Source organism: Parus major, chromosome 3 (assembly GCF_001522545.3).
Source record: "Parus major isolate Abel chromosome 3, Parus_major1.1, whole genome shotgun sequence".
Classification (NCBI taxonomy): Eukaryota; Metazoa; Chordata; class Aves; order Passeriformes; family Paridae; genus Parus; species Parus major.
In genome coordinates this window covers 13084663-13112035 of record NC_031770.1, presented here as the reverse complement: position 1 = coordinate 13112035, position 27373 = coordinate 13084663, and the positions used below count along the sequence as shown (strand labels likewise).

Sequence of the window (27373 nt, the reverse complement as noted above, 5' to 3'; positions counted from 1 at the left end):
TATGAGTAATTCTGACTTGGTATAAGAATCAAATATGTGAGGGAGGAAGCTTTAGTGGAATGTGGTTCAACATCAAGAAAGAATCAGCAATGCAAATCAGGCTATGTGAAAACTGGGGAATGCTAAAAGGAAAGTTCATGAGAATCTCAGACATCCTGTCATTTCTGGAAAATGTGATCAACACAAGATGAGTATTATATTCATTAAAAAAAAAAAAAAAGAAGAATGGATAGTAACAGGTGTATCTTCTTAAATTGAAACGGCACGTGAAGTAAAAGAGGAGCACTGGAACGAAATGAGTGCAGCTGACAGAGATACCAACAGCAGATTGCAGGAGTGCTGAACCAAAGATTATATGGCATTTTTTGGCACACAATTGTGAGAAGAATCAATAGGAAGCACATAGTCACAGTCAAGTAGCAAAGTTAGCATGAAATTCCAACAGATGTTTACACTGACCTGAAGGCTCTTGGTGATATTCTAATGGAACCTGGGCCAAGTCAACTGGTACCTTCCTAGAGCAGGGGATTTGTGGCAGATAAAATCCAAATTGCATCATTAGATTAACACAAGCTGGAATGCTTACAGATGCTGGGCTTGTAGTATGTGTACACACTACTGGCTTACAAAATGTAGTTGTTCAGACTAAATAATCATCTTTCCAAACTTCATACAGTGCACAGTCAAAACAACTACTCATCAGAAGCTTAGATGGAAATGAGGAGAAATGCATTCTATTATGATGGACTTGTATCCTGACAGAAGGTTGGTTGCTCTGATCAACAAATTCAGAAATCTGAACCAGCCTGGTTGGAAAAGCAAGGCATGAAAACATGGAATGTTACTGGACTTGTCCCTTTGTGGTTGATTTGTGTAATACCTAAAGACAGAGACTGCAAGAACTAAGCAAAAGGAGCGAAAACAAGAGGAATTTGAAAATAAAACAGAATTGCAAGGGTAAAAGAGGAGCAAAAAGAGAAATGTAAAATGAGGGGAGGGGCTATTTTAGTTGATAGCCAAATAAACACAAAGCAGAACAATCTTTGCCTTTTCGGAGATAAAGCTTCAGGATATTCCTTAAGAAAATGCTACCCTATGGGCTTTCCTTTCCAAGATAAGACACATTCAGTGCTGCTATCAAATTCTGACCTTTGCATTGGTGTTCAGTTATGAGTTCTTGGACAGGTCCTAAATACAATGTGAAAGCACCTGTTCTGGGTCAAACAATATATAGTCCAACTGCATCCTGCTGCTTTACTACTATTTTTTCCCATGGCCCAGACTGGCCATATGGTTAGCTCCTTGGATGATTTCCTCAGGAATGGCTACTTTTTTGAATTCCTTGGATAATTTCCTCAGGAATGGCTACTCTTTGAAATGGCTAGTGTGAAGGTCTTACCCCTTGGAGAGCTCTTGTACTTCATTTACAGAAATCTCGTCTCTTACAAAAGCAAGAATCCTATTTTGCTGCTTTCAAGAGTACACCTGAGTGGTAGATTTCCTTCATTTTCCTTGGCTTCTACACACTGGCCTATAATCAATGAGCTTAAAATACCTCCTTTACTTTGTCACTCAGAAGTCTGGTCTGTCTCCATAAAAAGAAGTAGGTACTTATCTCTTTTTTTTTATATACAACTGGTTATATCAGTTTCTATCTTTTCACAGCACAGACATATCACATTCATTAAGAAATGCTCCACAATTAAACTTTGTGTTTCATTTTCACATATATTGTGTAAAAATTCTCCTTTCACTGTATCTTTATTATATATAATTTGTAATTCTTTCACATGTAATTATACTTCTGAATACACTCTTTTCTCTATAAGTGGAACATAAATTCAAATAAAAAATACTGTCTTGTCAGAAAGGGAAGTGCAAGAAAATAATGATTCCTCATGAAAGAGCCAAATCAACAAGGTCCTTGAGGAAATAATCTAAAAACCTCCATTTGATCTTATCTCTAAATCTAAGTCAGACATTAAATAAAATATATGTGTCAGCATCGTCCCTCAGCAAAATAGGTAACTTCTGTTTGCTATCTCTTTCTTTCACATGTACATACCAGAAGGAGTAATGCAAATACAAAGAACACTTAGGACAATGTTCAAGCATTTGAGATCATGACAGTCACAAATGTTTCCAAACTGTTTTTGTCATTCTTGGACCCTAGGGAGCTGTCATGCATCAGAACAGGTGTGACTGTACCACTAATTCCACAAACAAACTACAGGAATGGCAAAACTCTCATGGGTTAAGGCACAATGAAAATTTTATATTAAAAAGCTGTAAAAAAGCACAGAACCCACTAACCCTTTAAGTCTTATATTTTGAAAGCACAGCAAACACAGTATAAAAAGTCCTTCAGGTTCACTTCAGGCACAGAGAGAATTTGACCTCTCAAGAGGACTTATAAAAAAAAAAACAAAACCTGTTCCTGAGCATGCATAGAAAGTTTTAACAGTCATGCTGTTTAAGTCAGGTATCTCATGAAAGATTTTTATATAATAAAATTTCTAAAAATACAATGAAATGATATTTCACCCAAGAATAACCTAATCCTCCTCAATATCTTTGCATAGGGATTAGAGGAAATAAAGGCAAGTCTGTTACTAGTTTTATAAGAGAAAGTAGTTCCAAGCAGAAATTTGGTATCACACTCACGTCCACTGACATTTAAAGAAGACTGAATTAAAAAAATCAAATAGAGTCCCCAAATATAAGAACTACAGGCCTCATATATCTGAATGTTAGCACGTTATTATCAATTAATGGGTGAGTATAAAACCTTTAAGATTTTATTCTGTCTCTGATCAGCTCTTGAATGAAATTGCAGAGTACAATTTATTACTCAGGGGATCTGAGTAGAGGACACAGAGGTATTGTCAAGAAAAAACAATCAGAGATATATGTCTTTCATTGCTGACATGTGTGATTTAAACACCACTTGACAAGTTACCATTATCCTTAAAGAAATTTTAAAAAATCTCTAAATCAGAATTTCAAGTCCCAAATCTAATGGACATGCAACTCTTTTTCACAGCTTGAAATATATGTATACTTTGAGGGCTTTTTAAAGAAGGCACATGGAAATCCTAAATCAACATAGAACCTTGTCTCTCTCACTGCCATGTTTTCCTTAAACATCCCCAAATTTCTTCTGATGAATAGTGTTTGCTAAAAACTGGTTTATGAAAAGAGTACAGAAACAACTTGATCAATTCCTCCAGACTCCCAAGATTTTCTGTGCAAGTAAGCAATTTCAAGAGGAAAAAACTGCATGTCTTTCCCTGTCCCCCCACCAATAAAAAGTGCTGTGTCATCATTTGCTGCAATAGAATTGCACTACAGTGTACCTTGATGAATAGATTAAACAAAGAGGAAAAATTACTTTTCTATGTTTCCACTACAGGAAATACATTTTTTATACTACGGAAATTGAACATGCAATTTCTTGTCCAAAACCATCAGTGAAAACAGCTGATCAAAAGCAGCAATAGATTTTGGGCATATGCAAACCTTACCAGCAATTAAAAAAATTACATTATTGAGATTTTGGGAATGTAACATTTTGCCAGCAATTAGTAGATGTTTCAAAAAGTACTTAATTTTTTTCTTTTAAGGATGGTGTATTGGATAGATCACAAACTATTCCATGAAGTGTGTGTGCTACCACCAGCAATCCCACAGTGGCAGCACCCACAGACATGACAAGGAAAGAGAAAGGAACAGGATTAGTTTGTCAGCAAATTCCTATAGACATCATGGGAGGTGAATAAGTACACTCTGTGCCTAGAAAAACTCAAAAAATATTGTTATGGTTATGGCTACTTCCATTTAAAAGCACGCTTGAGTACATCCATAAATTATAACAAAGATTTATTCTTTCCAGAGGAGGGAACAGAGCAATATTATTATGGTCTTCAAAGCTACATATTTTATATTACCTCTCTACCTACTGGAATTAAAGTATCAGACTAAAAAGATTTTGAAGATAAGTAAACATATCAACATTATTCAACTCAATAACGTATTATTTCAAACCCCAGTAATCTGTTCAACAGTACAGAGTAACCAGTTCTTTTATTATTGTTTTTCTTTTTGTATTCCATCAATGATTAAACATGTAAGACATAGATAATGCTTTAGTTCTCCTTTGATTAGGATTTACACGTTCAGTGGACTTGCTCACAGATTTCAGGGAGTGAATTCTCCACACTCCCTCCTGCAATCACAGACCTGCTGACATTTCATTCAGCCAAATGCTTTGCTTTCTCCAGCCCCCTTGTCATTCTGCTTAAAATCAAACTGAAATTGAGAACATTGGGTCAGCACTGTGGATTGCTCATTCTGGGATTCTGTCTGTGTCACTAGACAGAGCTCCTGCCCATCACTCTTTTCCTTGTGATCCCATCCACAAGCATTGCTTGGCTGTTCAGTTCAGCTGAATGTATCATCCAGATGTCCCCATGGAAAGGAGATGGCACATCTGTGGCTCCTCATGGCTCTCTAATACCTGATGATATCTAACAACACAAGAATTGGAATGCAACCTAGGATTCCCTTTTGAATTCATTTAAAAAGTTGGGGGTTTTTTATTTTTTTTTTCCCCTGTAGATTTTGCGTTCTTCAGTAGGTATATCAGCTGCTATGACACAGGTGACATCCACTCACTGTCTGGTCATTTCATCCAAATAGCAAACAAACAATGTGGAGTTTGTTTGTCTGTCTGATTGTCTGTTCAGTCCCATTTACATATTTTCACATGGCCATTTGGACAGTCTAGCCATCCTTTTATAAATACCTTTATAAATACTTGTGCATGAAAAAACAAGTGAATGACTTGTTAATCTACTGTCCAACTGCTATCTCAAGATATCCTCATGAGACCTCCATGACATCAAATATTACAGCTAAAGTCATTTAAGCTACATATCCTTGAAACCCTCATAGCAATATTCCATCATGGAAAGATCAGATAGGAATTATTTCTGCATAACCTGTTTTATAAATTGTTAGTAAAGCAACACATTTGGATACATTTTCCATGGAAAACAATATAAGTGAATTCCATGACGGTCTGAGGTAGAACCAAACCCCTTGATCCAAAAATTTCTGAATTCAGAAAGAATATTCTCTTGCTTTCAAAGACTGCCTGAGGAGAATCATTCTACTGTTACATTGATGAAAATCAGATCTTCATTTCAATTCAAATACAGATGAAGGAATTCATCTTATGCTTGTAGGCAAATTCTTAGTAGCAGAAGAGCTAAAATCTGGCAGCTTACAAAAGTGCTTTTTCCCTCTGTACTAACTAATCAGTCTGTATTGTTCAGAATAGCCTTTACCTAACCAGGTATTAAGGAAAATCACTGTTTCTCACTTACACCTTTTTGCCACCACAAAGCTTTACATTCTGTGACATTTTCTAAATTATTTCTGCTGGAAAGCACTAAAATCCTTCATACAGCACTATCAGCAAGTGCCATTAGAGTGCAGTATACCTAAAAAAATTCTTATCTGCTGACATTTATTGCAATAAAATAACATTTTACATGTATTCTAGGAAGTTTTAAATTCATTTCCAAAAAGCATCTTTGCTTTTACTTGCAAAGTAGATAAAATTAAGACTCTTTTGATGGTGTATTTTTAAGGACCTCTTTATAAATACACAGATTTTACTCAACAGATCTTTTTGCCATGTGATGCTATGAGAAATAAGCTACAAACCAGGCCCCTAAATGGTTATTCCAAACAAGAACATTTGTTTATAAAGAATATGAATACAGCAGGAATTTAGCTGCCCCTAAAGCAATTTGGAATACCCTACATTACAATAATTTATTCATAGTTTTTGCTCCAATGTTTGTGTCTCAACTACAGCTCAATATTGTGGATAATATGTTACATCTAAAACTGTAAGAAGGATCCACTTCTCTTGCAGTAGGTATTGGTAAAAATATAACAAAATTTGTTCTTAAACCTCAGACATCACTAAACAAAAAAGACAGGGAATGGTAGAGAAGACAGTGAATATTATTAACCTTATTTTTGGGATAAAAACTGTTAGGAAGATTAAATACTTGAGATATATAAAGAACTTATAATAGAATAGTGAAAATAAAATAGCAATTCCAAATCCCATTTCCAGTACTTAATTACTTCTCAGTTCTTCATCTCTTCTTTTTTTTTTTTTCCCTCCATTTTATGCTTCCAGATGTCTACCCTTCCTCTGATGTAATCTTTTATGAAGGATCCAGTTTCTAAAGGAGAAATAATATCTGGGTCCAAAGCTGAAAAGGCTTGTTTCATAATAAGTTTTTTCTCAACTCTACTCTATTTCGTAATTCTGCAAAAACAAAACCCAACTGCAAACCCTAGGAGCAAAGGTCATTATCACAATTTAAACTATTTTCTGAAGGAAACCAAAGTTTTGGAGGAGAACTTCCAGCTGGTTGTATATTAAATATCATACAGTTCTTATCATGACAAAAAAACCCCAAAAACAAACAGTAAGAAGGGCAGGATGAGACCCATGGTGAGACCTTTGCTCTCTCTTTAGAGACAGGCAGTGAACAACAAAATCAGGGACCAATAATTTGTTGAAACTTGATATACTGCTATATCTAATAAAACTTCAGGTATTTTTGTTACATTCTTTTTCTAATATCATTTATTTGGTTATCAAAGGTTTGCTTCAACAATATCACCAGTCTTTTATTTTCTTAACAGTTTCACTGGCTTTCTTTTGCATAAAGTAAAAGAAAACACCAAGTCATATCGATATTTAGCTGAAAAACATAGAAAATTTAATACATTCAGGGACCCCTTTTTAATGCAGGGAAAAAGAAAGCAACTCTCAGAAATATTTTTGACAGCTACAAAAAGTTTGCTACAAAGAGGTTTTCCAAGATTTGATTTAAAAGTGATGCTACTGACTCACAGAAAATGAAGGTACAGTTCCCAACCTCAGCTGAAAAACTTGATGATTTTCATTAAGATACAATACAATGAGGCTAACAGGCTTATTGAGGGACAAATTTTACCTTAAGTACTTTGAAAACTCCTTTACAAGAGAGCAAATATCTTCCAAATCCCTGACAGCTTTCCAAATATCTCTAATAAATTCCCTATATAATTACTGTTCTGGCCAGAACATTGATAATTAATGCTTGCAGGAATAAATCACATCTATATAGACAGAAATTCAAAGAGATGTAAGCAAGAGTCACATGTCCACTTCCCCTGTAGCTGGGAGGGCAAAAAATACTAATTTTTGATATTACTTTTGTAAATTCCAGAGATGGCACATTAACAATTGCAAAATAGCTATGCCTGTGGTTAATGAGGGAAGTATTGCCTGCAATTATTTAATTTCAATTTTTTTGTTGTTTTTTAATTTAGGAGTCTTTGTAAAATCACATTTAGGACAATTTACTTTCAATTTATAAATGAAATGTACTCAATTGAGAGAGTTTTTAGCCTGTTTATGAAGACCATGAATGTTGTAAACAATCACCTGAGAAGTCTAGGTAGATTTAATGATGATGGAATGTCAATACATTTTTGTTGATATCCTATGGTCCCTTTAGTTTACTAAACTTTTCTTTCACTCTTGGTATATCTCTTCTATGTTTCAAAGGGAAAAAAATGAAGTTTGCAGAGCAGTACTGCTGAGCTGGGGACATATTTTAAATGACAGTAAAATCACAGTGTATTAAATTATACTCCCTTCACTGCTTAGCAAAAAACAGCCTTTAGGGATGTTACATAGGACTTGGGTTTCTGACTGGTACTATTTTGCTGTAGAATTTAAGCTTTCCTAAAGGAACAGCGCTGGAATTCTTCCACAGAAAATGCAACAAAAAGGTGGCAAATGACACATACATTGAGCTTGAAGAAAATTTATATGCACACGGACATCTGAGCTTAAGGTCATTATTATTCATTTAAAAAGGCATTTCTAAAGATGAATCTAATTATTCTACATACTAGGCACAATATAACATGTCAAGACATGGATAGTTTTCTCTAAAACTAAAAATACTTTCATTGGTCATCTGTGATTCTACAGTTTAGCTTGTATCTGACTCTGTTTAAATCACAATTTTTAACTCCTTTTTGACTATTGAACTTTTTTATTTTAAAAACTTTTTCTGTTCATTTTAACACACATAGTACCATTTATATCAGTGAGAGTAATAACATTTAACATTCCTGAAAATGTCACTGGATGATTAAAACACCACAAGGTAACACATAAGATAATCATATGCTTGTAAACAGCCGTATTGTATTATTAAAATAAGCCTGGTTATCTGCAGCATAATAATACATACATTAAATTATACTAGGGATCAAGAGGATAAAATTATTCATATAAATAATCCAACCAAATACAGTGGGACCATCTGTGAATTAAGTGATAAGAAAGAAATTTAGTGGGAATTTGACTGTGGCTTTATTCTGTCTTCACCTCCTGCCCTAAAAGCTTCTTATTTGTATTCTTTCCCAGCAACTACTACATTGTGTTACATAGTGGATACAAGATAACTCATGGAAACGAAAAGGGAAAATAAATATTTCTAATCTTTATAGTTTGGGTTTTTTTAACACACAGGGGAAGAAAGAGCATCTAGTTCTACGAGTACAGAAAGCAGCAATCTCTAAATAAGGAGGTAAAATAACAAAGGTGTGTTCAAAGGTCCTGGAACATTAATAAGTGTGGCTCTTATAAAGACAGAAGTATCATAAAAATACTGTCAGGTCATGTCACAGATTAACACTACATTTTTGGCTCTTGTGTTCAAAATATTTTATTATGGCTATACTACTCCTTATATAAAACTATTACAGGGAGGGTTTAAGATGGCCTATTTTTATGCCATTTTTTTTAATGTCAACACTGATAGGCAGAGATGCAAATAATACGTCTATATTTTATTTTTAAAAACTCATTTCCTTGGAAAAATAGTTCTGAAATGTATTGAAACATTTTCACATAAGACTTTCATGTGGCTTTTTACATTTTTTTTTGATTAAAAAACACACTTACTACAGAGGAACATTGATTACAGTAATTAATTAAAATAGAATGACCCAGTATAGTAAGGAAGTCTTCTTTTTTCAGTCTTAAAAAACTGTATTTGATTGAGCAAAAAAAAAAATCTCAGCTGAAAACCTGACATTTATGTTAGCAGTAGTATATCCCCAAGGGAACTCTGAGTAAGTTTCATTTCCATTCTGATTCCTTTTGACTTCAGTCTTGTTTTGAAGTAGACATATAAAAACCATTTGGGCAGGAGTAACTCGACTTTTGGGTTTAAGTCTTTTGCCAACCCCTGGAAAACCAATCAGAATTTACTCAAACTGCAAATGTTTCCTACAATGTGTATGCACAACATTAGTGGAGACATCTTGGGTTTTACCAGTGAACTCCTGAAAGACCTTCAACTTCAGCCTCAGCAGGTCTCCCCTGTCATTCAGAACTCTGTAACCTGTGCTAGGTCCAGCCACTCAGTTTTGGAGCAGGAAAAGTCCCTGCTGGAATGGGCCCTGCAGAAAGGCAGCTTCCTCATTCAAGAGCAGAAAACACAATGGCTGGGATGTCTGCGTGGGAGAAGAGTCTTAAAAACTTAAAAAAAAAAAAAAAAAAGGACAAATTATACACACTGCCTATTTTACTATCTTAAAAGAGCATTCTTTAGGTTGCAAAGTCAAGAATAGCAGCTCTGAGACATAAGGCTTCTTACGTAACTGAGATCCATCTATTTTATTCATATAGGGTAAGATATAGCCTTTAATTACACAGTTTAATGTAATTCTCTCCAGAGCTTCCCTCACTTGATCTGCACACAGAGGAGGACTATTCTTAGCCAGAAGTAATGACTGAGTAGCACAGAAAGCTGCTGTGCCAGTGAGCAGTGCATCTGTCCTCGCTGAAAAGGAGTGGGGTGTACCTCAGAACAAGGAGAGCTGAATGAAGAAATATACTCTATCCCCATCTTCTCTCCTAAAAATCCAGCATGAGTTTGGTCAGGTTTTTAAAGACAGGTGTTTTCTGGGTGGTCATGCCTAGTGCTGCTCTGAATATTTGTTTGGAGAGAGTGCTGTGAGGGACATCCCAGAACACTGTACTGAGCTGTACTTTGAAGTGTTAGTGGAGAACTTCAGATGGGCACTCAGGGAATGTTTTTTACCTGCAGTCTCTCTTGCCTCAGTTCTCCGCTATGAATGAGAGCATCTGTCATCTTACATGGGCACTGTGCAATTTTCAATATTTGCATAGCAGCTCAGGTGTTGTATGAGCTGAAAACCTTTGAAAATCCCAGGAAATATTACTGATTTCTCTTTGGAGAAATTATTTTAATACAGACAAAGAATAAGGCTCAGGGCTACAAACTGAACAGCAGGTAGAAAACTGTTATCCAGGCTATGCACTGAAGGAGGCAGAAAGCTCAAGGATAAGGGGGTATATGATCATGTAATTAAAGACTATTTCATAATGAAAACCCAGAAACAGATGAAATTAAAAGTGCACAGTATATTTTGTCCTGACAGTTCATAGCTTCCGTGTGCTTTAGTGCTTTATTTTATAAAATTCTCTGGGCATAAATTTTGAGTGAAGTACATTCAACCCTGTTAGACCGACCTTGAGGACTTGGGCTGATTGAAGAAGATGCAAACTGCCCATCCTGAGCTGTGCTTTAAAAGCCTGTGCACCAAATGTGTGTCTAAGAGTAACCAAAGGAGTGCAAAGATTGTTTCAAAAACGTGGATGACAAAAATACTTGACAATCTATTTTCAAAGGGCAAGCATTTCAGTACAGAATAGGTCATCTAATCAATGGGGGTCAGAGAGGGGGAAAAATACTAAACTTTTTTATGCATTAATTCATAATTTTATAAGGGAAAATGGCACTGCAAGTTCTTACTATGCCTCTACGAAAGAGAGGAACCGAAGAGTGGAAAAAGTTGTTGCAACCTACAGGTGTGAGAGACAAGCAGGCAAAGCTTCCCACTACTCATTTTTGTGCTGGCAAGATGTTTCTATACATCTATGTATAGAATATACATTCTACACATCTATACATTCCAATGGAAAAGGGAACTTCCATAAAAACTGCCAAGTGGCAGTATTACATAGTAGTGGGCAAGATTAAGCCTGTTTATTTCTTGATATTTTGGAGTGTTTTAATATTAATAGAGTTGATTTTTTTTTTTTTAATAATCAGAGGACCTGATTCTGACTTTACTCTTATTTTACAATGGCTTAATATTTCAGCTTTGAGACATCAGCCCTGATCTAAACAGACGAGAAAGGAGAACTGCAACAAATTATTTTATTACAGCAATTGGCAGAGCTACTACTGAATGTGAAAAACCTACAAAAGCAAAATAGTTTAGAAATATTGTACAGAACAATAGATATGATTTCTAATAACTGTAGCTATATATAATATTTATTATTATTTATATATTTATATATTCATTTATATATATATATTTATGTATATATAAATCTTATATATATATATATATTATGTATAGAATATTTTCTAAGAACACTTTTCTCTTCCAATTCCTTTGGGTACTAACTTCTTTAGTATCTCTTTCTGCATTCTTTAATGACTGAAAGCTTAGTTTAAGTCACTGAGAGCTCAGACTGGGCAAAAACAAGTTTCCAAGACATACTCTTGTACTGTTTTTCAGATTTCTGATGAGAAAGCTATGGAAGAGCAAAGCTGAGTAACATCAAAACCTATACCCACCTCACTTTATATATTTCAGCTATGGAAGCAGTAATGTGCCCAAATTAAAGTGCAAAATCAAAATAACTAAATATTTCTAAGCTCTTAGAGGCATGCTTTTGAGTTTGATGTACCTCTATCACAATAGATACAGCATCACTAACTGTGTTTTATTATTTTCAATGCAAATGTGAATAAAATGGAGAGACAAATTCCACGTTTAAGCACAAGGAAGGAGATGAAAGCCACCACTCACTGCAGGCAGCTTTGCTTCTGAATTCCTGTGGTGCCATTAACTTAGACTGCAATGAATGTTTCTGTTTGTATGCTTTTTTTTCTTTTTTTTTTTTTAAATAGGGGAGAAATTAGAAAGATTTTTTTTTTCCCCTTGCATCACTGTGGATGCTTTCATAGTTTAAGGTTTACAAAATCTACCAGCATGACTCACAGTATCACAATGGGTAATATGTGCCTGAATAGCAAACTTGGGTGATGTAGGTATTTATAATGTGCAAGAAAGACTTACAAATGAGACCCAAATGAAAAAAGGAGAATGGGATCCAACCAATACTAGGACAATAGGTAAAGCCTCTGGATGCCAAGATGAATTGTGGTTATCAGGGGATTTGCAGGAATAGCAGGTCAAAACTTCTATCACTTGAACTTTTTTCTGTCATAGGAATTTTCTTTGTTATAAAAGCCTGAATAAGAAACAGTGTGAAAATATTCAGAACTCAGAACTTCAAACCTGAGGCATTATTTGTTACATTTTGAGTTTCAGAATTTGTAAAGTGGAAAACAAAACAAAACCTGTGCTGTACTGCTTATTATTAATGCACAACTTCCTGTAATTCCACTCGGTTGTTCAACTGATGCAGAGGGAAAAAAAGAACAAGTTCAAGGCTAACATCAATCCTAGCTGGTCCCTCAAGTACTTTGGACCAAGAACAGTGACAAAAAAAAAACAACCAAGGAAATTCCTGGAAACTACAATAACAGATACATTGTTCACAGAAAAGTAGTGGAGATTTGGGCCAACAAAGAAAATGTAATTTGAATATATTTTCTTCTGATGAACTACTAGGAAAATGCTGATGTTTTCCTCATAACACTTAAGTCAGGAATGTTTCATGTAAGAATGTGAGATCTATATTCAGAATTCTTCAGTAAATGTTTAACTAAACCAGACAAATCTTTTGTTAATGTCGAATGACAGTCCATAATTTATCTCTGAAAAACTATGGGTTCCGAAAAAAAACCCTCCCAGGCTCTTTGCAATGTGATAATGTTACAGAAATTATTTCTCTGCAATATCATAGAAAAAAAAATTAAAATCACAGAGAAACAGCTGCTGAGAAGTTGAGCAACATTCATAGAGAAGGATGTGGAAGAAGGACATTGATTTGTTCTTAAAAAACCTGTTTACAAATCTTTCCTATATCACCCCACAATAGACTTAAGAATTAAGTGACTTACAGCTATGTGTTTCCAAATTCCATTTTCACCTGTCTCTCCTCTGATGAGGAAAAATGGGAAAAAAAATCAAAATGCACAACACTAGTAACCTCTCTGTCAGAACCAACATTCCTGGAAACTTCCTGTAGCAATTCCAGTGATTTTCTAAGGATGTCACGTGAAGCACCAGTCCACCCCAGTAGACTGACATCACCGAGGGTCACCTGGAGATCACTGTGCTTGAACACAGCAGTGTCTGCAGTCTGGGAAGGAGCTGCCTTATCTCACCTGCCTCTCTGACCCTGTCCCTGGACCTTCCAGGTCAAGAATCTGGTTTTACAAATCTACAATGCACAAATAATTTTTCAAATGTAAAATGTAAGCCCACTGCTGTGCAACAACCAGTGGAATCCAAATTTTTTTTTTTATCACTTTTATCACACTTGCATGACACAGAATCAGGAAAGATAACATCTTTAAGGCTGAAGAGCACATTTTTCCTAGCACTAGGGCCCCATAATTCATTCTAAAGATACTCATTGTGGCTGTGCCCTAGACACCCATTGTACAAATGCTGATATGCATACAAAGATTCTTGTTGTCACCTTTTGAAACAAAGAAGAATCAGGAGAAGCTTCTAAAGAAAATGACAATATTGAGATACAGATCTTCACTCCATGCCTAGTCATTAATTCTGTGATTTTCTAGACACTTATTCAAAAGGAAGCACATATAATTTATATTACATACATGCAATCTTTCTTAAGGAATCTTTTCTTAATAGAAATACCTCTCTTGACAAAAATGCCTTTTTTAAATGCTTTTTGTTAAAGTTAAAAAGCACGAAAGAGAAAGAAGATGCACAAGAAGGTCATTCTTGCATTGGAAACCAAGATGTAATTCAGAAACTCTGGAACTTTGATATACATCTCTAGGTGCATAGGGTAATGCCAGTGACCTCCTTAATGGCTGTACACATTCACTTAATTACAAAAAGACAGCACTGTGGGAAGAATCAATCAATTTTCTCTGCCTTTAAGCAATGCAGAGCCCTTTCTCTAGACAAAAATCAAAAAGTCAAATGTTCTCATTTCAAGACCTTGTGCAATATGGCACAGTCTGAAAAGAATCTGTGACTTGCACACCTGTGCAGTACTGTGGGGATGTAACAGTTCCACAGAAAAAAATCCACTCTTTCACAGTTTGTAGTGGCAGCAACTGCACAAGTGATTCCAGAAAATGCACCATCCATTTGTTTGGGAAACCAGGTTTTCCCTCAAATCATAGGGAGTCTTAAATGTAAGACAAAATTAGTCACATCACTCTTCCAGCATGGTTCATAAGGCACATATTAAATTAATGAATAATTATAATGATGATGATCATGGTAATAAATATTAGAATTTATTAAAAGTATTTTCTCTATAGACATTCCCAGATGAATACTACAGGCAGAATCAGCAGGTTATTAAATTTGCCCTAGTTCTCTCTGTTTTCATATTCCTACTTGAATAATAAGTTCAGAATCAGCAGGTTATTAGGTTTGCCCTAATTCCAAACTTGAGTCAATGGGACTTCAAACTGACTGCAGTGGAAAATGAAAACAGATCACATATTTTTCAGATATCTAAAAGATGCCAAATCTGCTGCTTCTTAGGACATAACTAAGTAATTTTAGGTTCCTAATACACTCCATAGCATTAAAGAAATCTAAAATTTTATCACAGAATCCTGTTCTTGCAGACAGCTGCCAGTTACCTTTGTCTCATTTCTTGACAAGCTCAAACAAGGCATAACTGAGGCTACCTCTCACTTTCACCTTCAGACTTTTCATTGAAAATGGGAGAGAATGAAACTAAAAAATTATGTGGTCATTGACTAGGAGCAAGAGTTCCTCACTCTCCTCAGACACTAAATCCTAGATCCTTCTACAGTAATAAGGATCCTTTTCTAGTAATAAGGATGACTTTTATACAGGTGTAACATTGCAAAGGATGAGAACTGCTGAGACCATGAGAAGAGCTGAATTGTCAAAGAAGTGGCTGGCAGATGACAAGCTACATCATTTCCAGGGTCTAGTGAGAACAATGGCAGTCAGTGGCAGACAAAAAAGCAAGAAAAACCCCACTATTCTGAACACTCATCTATGGATAGGCAGTAGGAAGGCCTGCAACTTCAAAGCCAACTAACAATTATCAGTTCTGTAGACTAAAGTGGTTGCACAATAGTAAAGGGACCTTCAGGTCTTCCTCTCCTACATCCCTAATAGAAATTCTGATCTTTCAAGTATCTGATGACCAGGAAAAAGAGCTACCAGAAGCTCCTGTATGGAGTAGTTTAACTTTACAGATTAGAAGGAAAACTGAAAAAGTGGTGTGAACTGGCCAGGGGCACTGAGAAAGCAACGTCCTGTCAAAACTGTGTGGGTTTTCCTACTTCATTACTTCATTAGCTACTGCAGGTATTTTGTTCACTGAAGCACTCATTGATCCTACTGATTCTACTCCAAGATCCAGGAGAATGGCTACACATTTGCATGATTTCACTGCATACAACTACTTTTTAGCTTGGCAGAAGAGCACCTGAGCTGAGAAATTGAGTTCTGCATACACGACAATATAATCCAGGCTGGTGAAGTGCTTGTGATACACCCAGATACATCACCAAGGTACAGGAGAAACTGCCACTCAAGAAAGTGCACATCTTCTGCTAAATATTAAATTATGATCCCAGATCAGTGTAGAACTAAATAAAGGCAGCAAAGGATTATTTCTCCTGACTTTGCTAGTCAATTCTATATATAACAACAGTATTAAAGGTATGTCTGTTACACCCTAACCAATCATTCTCTGAAAGTAGTATATTTGGCCTCTACAATTTAGTCCTCAGGTTCACAAAGGTATTCAACACCTCCAAATGCCCTTCACTATTCTGGAAAATCGTGTGTTTATGAAGGTACACAAGTTTCAACTACAGCACAACAAACAGGAAAGAGCATTTTTCCAGAAACTAGTATGGTTGCATGTTTTCTAAAAGGAACACCAAGCTTTCTGATAGATATAACATCATACTAAATTCACCAAGACAGATAGTGAATAGATAGATGAAGCTTTCTTTTTCACTTTACCAAACAATTTTAATATGTTTACTAAAAGAAGCATGAACCCTCCAACCTGCATATGTTAATGTTAGCCTCTACATAATATTTCTATCAGAAACTCATTTTTAATTGCCTGTTTCCCCATTCTTGTCCATCAGGTCAGTAATGATGATGGGGTAAAATCCCACAAATCCATGGCTAGCATCTACTGTTAAAAGACTCCCAGGGAGCCAGCCCTCAGCGGAGACAAAAGATTAAGTGAAATTGTATCAAAACATAGGCAATTTTAACATATATTATTTTGAAATTCTGAATGAATCTGACCAATCTGGCACAAGGTCCTATGGTGCTAGATATAAATTCTTCTAGTGTATTAGCTGTCTATAATTCACAATATATAAAATATAATATAAAATATAAATTTAACAAGGACCTTAACTGGGCCCAAAGGGAAACAACAACAACATCACTATTTAAATTATTATTTACCTGGAGTACCAAGATCTAGGCTCTAAGTATTTCAATATCAGCATTTTGAAAGGATTAGTAATACTCAACAAAAAACCTCCTTAGAAGATAATATAAAACAGACTGCCAACTCCTAATTACCAGTGAAACAGTATTTAAATTCCTGTGATTTTACATGAGTCAGATATTGAAATCAATACCAAATAATGCTGAATCCTGCCAAACAAAATACTATATCAAATTTCATTAGGAAAATGATGCAAAATTGTGCTTTAAACTGACATAAGGGTTGGGTGTTCATATGACTAAATGTGAATGTAACAGATGCAACACAGTGAAGAACGAATTTTTGATTACTTGACTATCCGCTCTCAAGATTCTACTCTGACAACAAATTCACCATTTTAAAAAAAATAAATAAAGTGAAATAATGACTGTTAAATTATCCACATAGTTTGTACATATCCAGAACCTCAGTACAATCTCTGCTGCATTTCTAGCCCTCCTTCTAAACCAACATCACCCCAGTGGCCACTGGCACTGACAAGAAATTCAGCATGCAGAAGAAATAGAAATCATCTAGATAAAGATTCCAAAGTGTAAATCAAAAAAGCAAGTTTTGTTCACAGTATTTACTAGTCCAAAGTACATTTAGCTAGGACTCAAGAGGGATAAAGACCATGGTGACTACTCTGCTAAGACTGACTGTAGGCAATGAGTTCAACATCGCACTCCAACACACAACTTGCAATAGATAATTAATGCCAAAAGAAGTTCAAATGTTTCATTCAAGGCATAAAGAGAACAAAACGGATTAAGATATCAAAAATTTCAAGGAGATATAAATATTGGATTTTTTTTAAGAAAAGATAACATGCAAAAGGAAATACAACAAAGACTGATGTAGTATATTCAGAACCCAAACAAACAAATCTAAATGCTGGCTAGGCTGAGACATCTGGAACTGACTTCCTCAAAAATCACTTTCACAGTTCAAACCGTAGCTGGCATCAACTTCTGAATATCTGACAAGGAAGAGTATCTCTTACAGTGAACAGCTGCCTGAACAGTCCTCATTTTTCTCACGAACCAGAAACTCGGTAGAACAGCTAAAATACAACATGTTATAAACAGGAATAGTTCGGAGTCACAGAACACTTGTCTGTATAGATGTTAATACTGAGAGAAATAGGGAAGCTATATGTTAAAAAGATAAAGGATCCTGTCTGCAACTTTTTCAAACCATTAGAGATGCAGAAAAGCAGAAGGGCATGGAGTGACCAGAAGTTAGCATCAGTGAGTAACTTCCCCCAACTCAATGCATCATGTGTATTTTATTACCTCTTTTAGAGCTACCTGCTTACTTTCTCAGATATTGGACAAGGCTGATTTATATAAATGAGGATGACAGGAAAATTATCCTTTTTTTTTTTTTTTTTGTCTAAAATCCAGAGGTCACTATTTTAATTATTTAATAGGTAAATTTTTTGTTGTTGTTGCTTTGAAATTTTTTAAGGAGCAAAATTAGAAGAGTAATATGGAGGTTCACTGATACGAACCATGTATTTTCCTTACCTTCTAGGACCTTGACTTAATGCACTAAAAATCTGACTTTAAAGTTGGTCTTTTTAATAAAAATCTTTCTTTATCACAGAATCAAGCCACACCAATTTGAGTACTCTCAAGAAATACTGTAATTTTCACTGAATAGAAGATTGAAATATATGTCAAAAAACCTAACAGAAAATTGATATGGCAGTCAGGGTTTATTTCAATGCTAGTCATATTCCTAATAAAATTCATTATAATTTTGTGTATTTTTCCTTCTACTGAGTCACTATTATTATGTGGAATAACATAACCTTGCCTCCTTCAGTACAAAGCAGAGATTTTATTTTCTGTTTTAGAAGGCTCTTGTAGTGTTTTTACTCATGGGCCTTTCAACCAGAGAACTGCCAGAGATCATATTTTTCTTTGCTATGGACTACACATCCTTGTAAATTTAAGCAAAAATTCCAGTCCTTTTTCTGTGGTTTATGCCAGTGCTCCCACTGAAGAGAAGTTAGATCCTCCTGGAACAAAAGGAATGACTGAATGGTTCTTTCCTAGCTTGCACTGATCTCACAGTGGTGCAGTTCAGAAAACATAAATGAAGCTACTCCTGATTTAGGTATAAAAGCAGTTAAGCCCATTGGAAATAATTTATATTACTATGGGTTTAAAAAACAACAAAACAAAAACAAACCAAAACAAAACAATAAAACCCAACCCAAAACTTCATGGAACTTCATTCTTACAAGAAAAAAAAATTACTTCAGGGATCATTAATAAGCTTCTCAAAGATGAAAATCTGGGAAAAATAACCCATCAGATTTTCTCCTGAAAATAAGTGAACTTGTGTTTAAAATGGCAGCTTAAGACATGAAACTTTGACTCTAAATCTATTACTTTTTAATTCCTAAACATGCAAGTCAGGGTAGAAAATTTTGAAAATGTTTTGTTTATTGTTGTTGATCTTAATTCCTACATTCCTCATTACACTGAGGAGCTCTGTGTTTTTACCACACAGCAGAGATACCGAACAACAAATCCAAGACAAAAAAAATAAAAAAAATTAAATACAAATTTAAAAAATCCAAGGAAAATAGAATTTAATGACCATCTTTCACCTTTAAAGAAAAGGTATCAAGGGACACATGGCTAGAATTTCAAATAAAAATGAAAAGTTGGGTTTTTTTCTATCTAAAATCATTTTTATACAAAAAACAAAACAAGGGTAGGAGTGAAAACTCAAAAAAAAACCCCTTCAGATAATTGCAGCCTGAGATGATCCCCTAGCAATGGCAATGTCTTTCTAAGGCTTGTGGGAAATTTACACATTCTGGGAACAAAAGACCAAAGTTCAACAGCTTAATGTCTATGTTGGCTACAAAAAACTAAAGAGAAGAAGCCAAGTTTCCTTTCTTGGCAGATCTAAAGGCTTTACTTGTCCTTCTGCCTTTTCTGTTTCTTAGAATAATTATAAAATAATTTATAATAGTCCAACATCTTTGCTGGCACATATGAGTAACTTTTAATCCCTTAATCAAAACTTGACTGACAGAACTGTCAGTTGCTACCTTTTCTCAATTAACAGGTATAAACTGCAATGTTAGTTTCATTTATGTTGTTGTCAGGGCAAATGTTGCCTTCTGCTTCAAATTAAATCAGAATCTGAATATTTTCTGCTAAAATTATAAGTCTTGGTATTATTTTATGAGGCTTCTTTGTAGTCAAGGGACACGTGAGGAGAATCTTGATCCCACCTATGTCAAATGCAAAATCCCTAACATTTAAATGAAGTCAGCATTTTACCTTAATTTGGAGGGGGATTCTAAATGTTATTTTGAGTGTCTTCTTCTTAAAGGTTCCATACAATGTTCACTAAATATAAATATACATATGTATTTCACTAACATTTGATCTAAACATAAAAATGTTCCTTAAAAATAGCCACTGAACCTATTATTATGTAAAGGCAATAATTTATCTGACTGATATTACATGCAATTATGTGAACTCTTACACATAAGTATTATATGTGCAAAATAACTTCAAATAACTAAACCATGTTTTAGTGTAAAGGGCATATAAATGTATAATAGTATTAATAATACTTAAATTACCATTATTGCTTTAGCAAAGCTGCTGCACCACCATAATTTTCTTTTTCTTTACAATAGGGCCTAACTCAGAGATGGTAAGGCAACTCAGTATTGTCCATACACCTATAGATTATGTAGTATCATATCATAAAAACTGATACCCAAAAACTAAATCAATTGAGATGTTTTACCTAATATAAAAGATATTTAATTTTACAGTTTCTGGGAATGGGTGCAATTGAAAGTACAACTGACTAATTTTCTGAAACTGTTATTTGCTCCTACAAATATTATTTAAAGTGTTAATAAGGTTTGAATTTTTCACAAATGGCAGATGAGAGATAAACAGCTGATAAAGTAAACAGGATGCAGAATGACTGTAGCATTTTGAGTATTGACACTAAGGATAGAAGGTGTTACATAATAAAGCACAGTCACAAATGATGTTTTCTTTCTTATAACGAGTGAAATCTGATAGAAATGCTAAAGGCAAATTATTCAGCCATAAATGTCATGCAGCCACTCAGTGAAAATCTTAATTTGGCCTTGATAATATCTTATTCATATTTACCTTTTACATTTTAAACTTAGGTCTTTGCTCTCCAATTTTGACATGATAATCGTATTTTCCCTTGATACATTTGCTCTTATTTTATTTATACACCTTCACGTCCTGTTCTAGATACACAACATATGTAATTTCTATGCCTAAGGAGCTGCAAGCAATGGTACATTTACTAACAAAATAATAAAAACAAGAGTCCTGCATGCATCTGCAAAGTAAACGTTCACATTCTTTCCATTTGCCAAAAACAATGGGCACTGAATATGAATCATATTTTACCCAGTGATTTATTTGTAGATGGATTAAGGAAACTGCTGTTTTTCTAGGTTCCCTCTTCCTTGGTAAAACTACTCAGTCATTTTGTGGTCTTGGAGTATGTACTTCCCCTTTGCCCTTTTGTGTTCTCCCTGTCTAACTGGCATGGTGAATTGCTAAATACTTTGCAAAGCAGTACTATTCACATCCATGTAAAAACATAATCCTCTGTTTAATCCCCTTCCTCCCCGGCCACAATTTAAGGAATTCACAAATAAATCACTGATTTTATTTCAATGACATAGCAGAGGCAAATACAAAGTAGACTCTGGGTCTCCTCTACCCTACAAAACCAAACCCAGGTCATCTTTGCACTCAATCCAGTTAAATTATTCCCAGCATCACTTCCCCTGCTCCCCAAATTAATTACCACCAGCTGCTTGTGATAGGCATGCACATCCCCTCCCTCAGCTCCCACCGAGCACGGTTCCAGCCACCCCCTGCCATCTGGGTGACACCTGGTACCCAGCACCCATCTCTCCTTTACCCAGAACAACCCCAAATCCCACCCCGCCTCCGGAAGATGCTCAGATAACATCCTCTTCCTCCTCTCACCCAGCCTCGCAGAGAACAGAAGAGTGATGGCACCATGGTTGGCCACAGAGACACACGGAAGACATGGAGGAGAAGGTGGGGAAGAGGGGAGCTGGGGACACGGTGGGAAGGGAGGGGAGGGAGGAAGATCCACTCATACAGATGAAACCTCATGCAGGCCTGGCCTCCGACCCGTCCCCTCCACAGAGCGATGGGGGGCAATGGGGCGAGCTGAAATGGCCCCTTACCTTCACTGCAGTCCTTCCCTCGGAAGCCCGTTTGGGAGCAGTCACAGACGGCCTGGTCGTTGAGCACCGAGCAGACGCCCCCATTGAGGCAGACGTCGTCCCTGGCGCACAGCCGGCTCTGCTCGTCATCCAGCCGCACCTCCTGGCTCTCCAGCGGCGACGTCTGCGTGTAGTTCACCCGCACGTCTGTTATCCAGCCCTTGAAGGGCTCCCGGTCCTTGACGGAGGAGAGCGTCAGCTTTAGCGTCGCCGACCGCAGCTCCGGCGGGAGCCCTCCTAGGAAGAGCCCGCTGAAGACAGTCATGTCCCGCCGTTTGGACTTCACCTCCACCCACTTGGCCTCGGTTCGGTCGATGATCAGCGTCGTGTTCTTGAAGTGGCGGCGGATGACAACGGCGTGCCACAGGTTGTCGTTGACCGCCGTGTCCGAGAGCAGGGTGGCAGGCTCGGCGCAGAAGATGGAGAAGCTGAGCTGTAGCCGCCCTCCCTGGGTGAGGATGAGCTCCAGGAAGTCACAGAAACCCTCGTCATCAAAGTAGAGCACCAGCCCGCTGGAGCTGCGCGTCTTCATGTTGAAGCTCATTTCGCTCTCGCAGCAGGCGTTCCACTTGGGGAAGCGGGTCCACTGGCCCTCCGCACCCGGGAACTCCAGCCCGCTGCCCAGCTCGGCCCAGCAGCCCAGCAACAGGGCCAGCCAGAGCAGCAGGCAGCCCCCGCGCCGCACCAGCACCGCCCCCATCCTGCGCGGCCTGGGGCGGGCGAGCGGGGCGGCAGGGCTGGCGGGGGGCGGCACCGGGGCCCCGGCGGCAGACAGGGTAAAATCTTGCCGGGCGCCGGCCGCGCTGGAAGCTTCGGGCACGCTCACCCCCGCCCCGGGTGCGGGGGTCACTGTGGGAGACTCCCCGGGGCGGGGGGCTGCAGCTGCCCCGCGGGACGGGCTTGGGCACAAGATGGTGCCAGGGGCCACCGGAGGGGACCCGCGGTGGGGGTAAGGCGCCGTTGGGTCTCTTCACTGGCCGGCCACGCTCCGCAAAAGGTGTCCAGGGGTGGGTGAGTCGGCAGAAATTTTCCCCAAAGCCAACATTACCAAATCAGGAAAAAACCCAAGATCGGTGGCAAAACTCTTCTCCAAGTGGATCCACCAGCTCGGCAAGGCTGTAGCAATATCCTGGCACATGCGTGCCTCTTGTTACATCCTCTCCACCAGCTGTAGTTTCCCAGGAAGCCAATTATGGATCCCAACGCCGCCTCCCTAGGATGGATCCTCTTGTCATATCACAGCCTGTCTGCCATGGTGCTAGAGCAGCGTCAGCAGACGACAGGACTCATTGCTCGTGGTTGCTTGAGCTGCCTCAATCCCAATGGGGTTGAAACCCAGAAGCTGTCAAACAGCCGAGTGGCCACTTGACATACAAAGCCTGGCAGCTCCTCTTCTCTTTGCTTGAAAAAGGCCAAGGCTAAGATCCAGGGGGGTGATTTTCCTCTATTGTTTTTGTTTCTAATCTGCAAGGAATTGAAACAGAATAATAAGAAATGACAACTAATAGCATGTTGAATCACAAAGTTGATCAATAGTGAACGTTTGTGATTATTTTTTTTCATTTCAACTGGTGTTGGAGATTAGGAAAATGCTGCTGTAATCTTGGAGTTACTGAGAAATTGTAATGGGCTGCAGTGCTAAACACAAATCTTAACATTATTTTATACTTGATTACATTTTTATGCTATAATCTGAGCGTAAACTACTTACCTTTCCAAAAGTTGCACATATTTTAGTAGTGCATTTTATTACTACAACAACAATGTTAAACAGAAAAGATGGTGTTTATTCTACAATTTATTTTAATTTATTTGTGAAAACACCATCACCTGTGAAGCTACAGGGTCCTAGTCATACAGATGAAGCCCAGTTCTGGTTGTTTCCAGTACAGGTCAAAAAAATAAAGTGGCCTAAGCTCCCAGCAGGACCTGACAAGCTTCAGCATGCATGGCACTCCTAATGGTTTATTTTTCCTGGGGTGAGGAAGAATTGCAATAGTTTCTTAGAAGGCTTTTCAAAAATTTCATATCACATTTTTTTCTCTGCCACCTGGTTTCTTCTGGGGCTGGTATTTTCTGCTGTGGCAGGGAAAATCCAATTCAAGCCAGCTCTGATGTTGACATTATTCACAATGCAGATCAGCTAATCCCAGGTGCTAGTCCTCTGAAATGGGTTGCAGTATTTTACGTATATTTACTCAGCTGCCCTTGTTTAAGAGAACAAGGAGAGAACAACTCCTCTGTTTTCAAAATTATGCGTATGCCACAGTTCACCCTTATCCTCTGAAGAGGTCTCTACATCCAAAATGTTTCAGCAGAGAGGCTGTTCTTCTCCCCCAGAGCTGCTGTATCTTTTCTGGAAGCTGTGTATTATCAGACCTCTCCTGATGGAGGAGAGGATCTCCAACACCTCCCTCACTCATCGCTTCCCCTTCCCCTCCCTTACATTTCTTTGCCAGCAGCACTTAGGCAAACACAATAGCATGGCCAGAGCTGCTGCCAAGCCCTCTTCTGAGCTGGGGTATGTGTGTGTGTATGTGTGTGTGTATGTGTGGGGAGAGGGGCTGCAGAGATGACCCTGCCAGGGAGAAACGTTTTAAAAACAGGCACACACCTCATCTGCCTGCACCTGACACGTTCAGAGCTGCTAAGTCACCTCCTACTCTCTCTATATTTAATTTCATTCCTCTAAATGTCAACACGATTATTTTTATTATTTGCCACACGTGAGGCGGGCAAGAGCAGCAAAAGGGAGGACAGGAGAACCCCCAAACTTCGCGGGCAGGGGCCAGGCGTGCCCACCAGCAGCAGGCAGACCCCAGGTTTCCTCCACGCCCTCCCCGTCCCCCGGCGGGAGCCACCTCCGGCAACGCCGCTACCAGCCGAGGGATTTTCCGGCAGCTCCCGGGAGGGTCCGCGGCGGGAGCCCCCGCAGCCCCGCTCCCCAAAGGCCTTCCCGGGCGCGGCGGTGGCCGAGGGCAGGGGCGCCTCTGGCTTGCGGCACCGTGCCGAGCGGCCGCTCCTGTTTCAGCACCCGGAACAGCTCCGCCCTGCGCGGCCCGACGGGGCGGCGGCGCCCGCTGCCCGCGCCCGCCCGAGCGGGAGCGGCCCCGCCGCTGATCCCTGCGCGCCGCCGCGGGGCTGCGCTCCGGACGGGGGCCCAGAGCTGCCACCAGGGCGGGAGGGGACCCGCGGGCGGCCGAGGGGAAGGAGGTGGTGATGGAGCGGATTTGGGGTGCGTGGGGGGCGCGGGGAGCCAGCCGGGTGCTGGCCGGCGGTGTAAGACACGGCGTGCGTGCCCGGGGACAATGACACGGAGGAAGGGGGCTGTGTGTGATGGGGTGAGGAGTGGGGGAAGGGGAGGTTTGTGGAGACGGGGTGCTTGGGGAAGGGGCGCGGGGTGTGTGTGTTCCCGGGGGTTACCGGGCAGCTGCCGGGGCTGGGCTGGCCCTCGGGGGAAGGGGCGGTGGGCAGGGAATGCGGGAGGCGCGGCGGGGAGGGGGGCGCAAGGTGCGCGGGGCGGGCGCCGCGGCTTTGGGAGGAGCGGGGCGAGGGAAGGGAAGGGGTTTGCGCCTCTGTGAGCGGGGCGCAGGAGCCGGAGGGTGCCAGGAGCCCGTGGCGTCTACCAGGGGTGGGGAGGAGGGTGGGGGGAGCCAGGCAAGGACGCGGTGTGAGTGAGTGAGTGTGTGCGCGGCCGCCGTGCGTGCCAGAGCGATCCCTACAGGTGTCCGCGGAGAGCCGCCGCGCGGGGATCCCACCTCGCGAGCATCCCTGCCCGCTGCCTGCCGCTGGCTGCAGCGCCTGCCTGCCCCCTCACTCACACACACACAGCAGCAAGCAGCGGCGGCAAGAGGGGGGAAGAGAAAGGGAAAAGAAGAAGACAAAAAAAAAAAAAAAAAAAAAAAAGGGGGGGGAGAAATAAAAAAAAATAAAAATTAAATAGTAGATAAAAAAAAAAGAAAGAGAGATGGAAAGACTGTAAAAGCAAGGAGAAAGACCCGAGGAAAAAATAAGCGAAGAAACAATTGCTTATTTATTACTGCCGATATAATTCACACATTGCCAATAAACAGCACAGTCTTGTCTAGTCATTTCTAAAGCAAAGGGACACTTTCGTTCTCGGAAGAGGACAATTTATTAACATCGATCTATCTTTGTATCTATCTATGTATCTATCTATATATCTATCAATCTATCTCAAATGGCTCTTAAGTACCAGGCATCCCTCCCAGCAATGTATCCATGAACACACACATATGTAGCGAGAAATATGCACAAACCAATATAAATGTAGCTCTTGCATTCAGCGCCTCGCCAGTGAATTCGTATGCTTCCCCCACCCCTTTACAACCATTTTTTATTCTTCAAAAATTATGATTTAGTCACAGGTGCCCCGATTGAGCCTTTTCAAATTAGAAAAAGAGAGAGAGAGAGACACCCATAGGTCAATAAATCCTTAATAAATGCCAGGTCGGTTGGCATGCACAATCCTTGGCAGAATCCTTATTGTATGAAATACAGAGCATTGTCTCTGGGTGCGGGGAAGACCAGAGTTCACAAATTACCGGATGAAATAAAAGGATCTGAAAAACAACCTTGCTGCAGCCAAAGGGAGAAGCGCTCTAATTCAAAAGCAGACTTAGCAGCACCATTAATCTTTTCCTTTCATTTCTACGTAATTTCTAGAATCAAATTCTTTCCAAAGCGGCTGGAATGATCGATTTTGCTCCCCTTCCAGTCTTGCAGATGTCTTTATTTTAATATGCTTATGATATAATTTCTACCCCTTCAAAAATGCACACCATCAGCAGGAACCTGAACAGTTTCAAACACATATCGAAGAAGCCGAGTGCCCTCTTTCTTCTGGCACACAATAGAAAATGTCCCAAATTACCAATGCACTTCCCGCACAAGCCCCTCGTCTCTTTCAGACCGCCGCCGATAAATAACAATAATATTGCGATATCCCACCGCTGCCCCGGCTTCGCGTTTCACCACGGCAGCTCACGCCAGGGAGAACATGCAGCAGATTGATTTTATCGCTCAAGTCTCGCAGACCCGCTCTCCCCTCCTCCCCGCGCCTTGGCAAGGGGCAATAAATCACCGCATCCAACCTTTAACTTACACCTCCGCTCCCCCATCTCCTCTCCTCGCCATCCACCTCTCCACAACGCCGCGCGCGAACCCACCAGCCTCTCGCGCCGCCACCACCGGCTCCGCCGCGGCGGAGCGGGGCCGCTCCTCCGCGCCGCCGC

The 27373-nt window shown here is 39.2% G+C and overlaps 1 protein-coding gene across 29 annotated transcripts in view; it reads right to left on the bottom strand.

The window, feature by feature from the left end:
* NRXN1 (neurexin 1) overlaps nucleotides 1-23580 on the bottom strand; it is a 670738-nt gene extending 647158 nt beyond the window's left edge. For 16 of the 29 annotated variants that reach the window (XM_015621254.2, XM_015621260.2, XM_019005992.2 and 13 more), the window contains exon 1: nucleotides 22080-22818. In XM_015621254.2, the coding sequence (XP_015476740.1) occupies nucleotides 22080-22818 (739 nt within the window). Of the gene's footprint in view, nucleotides 1-22079 lie in introns of all 29 variants that reach the window. The other 13 variants (XM_015621249.2, XM_015621250.2, XM_015621265.2 and 10 more) reach the window with 1 other exon arrangement.
* Nucleotides 23581-27373: the final 3793 nt, after the last annotated feature.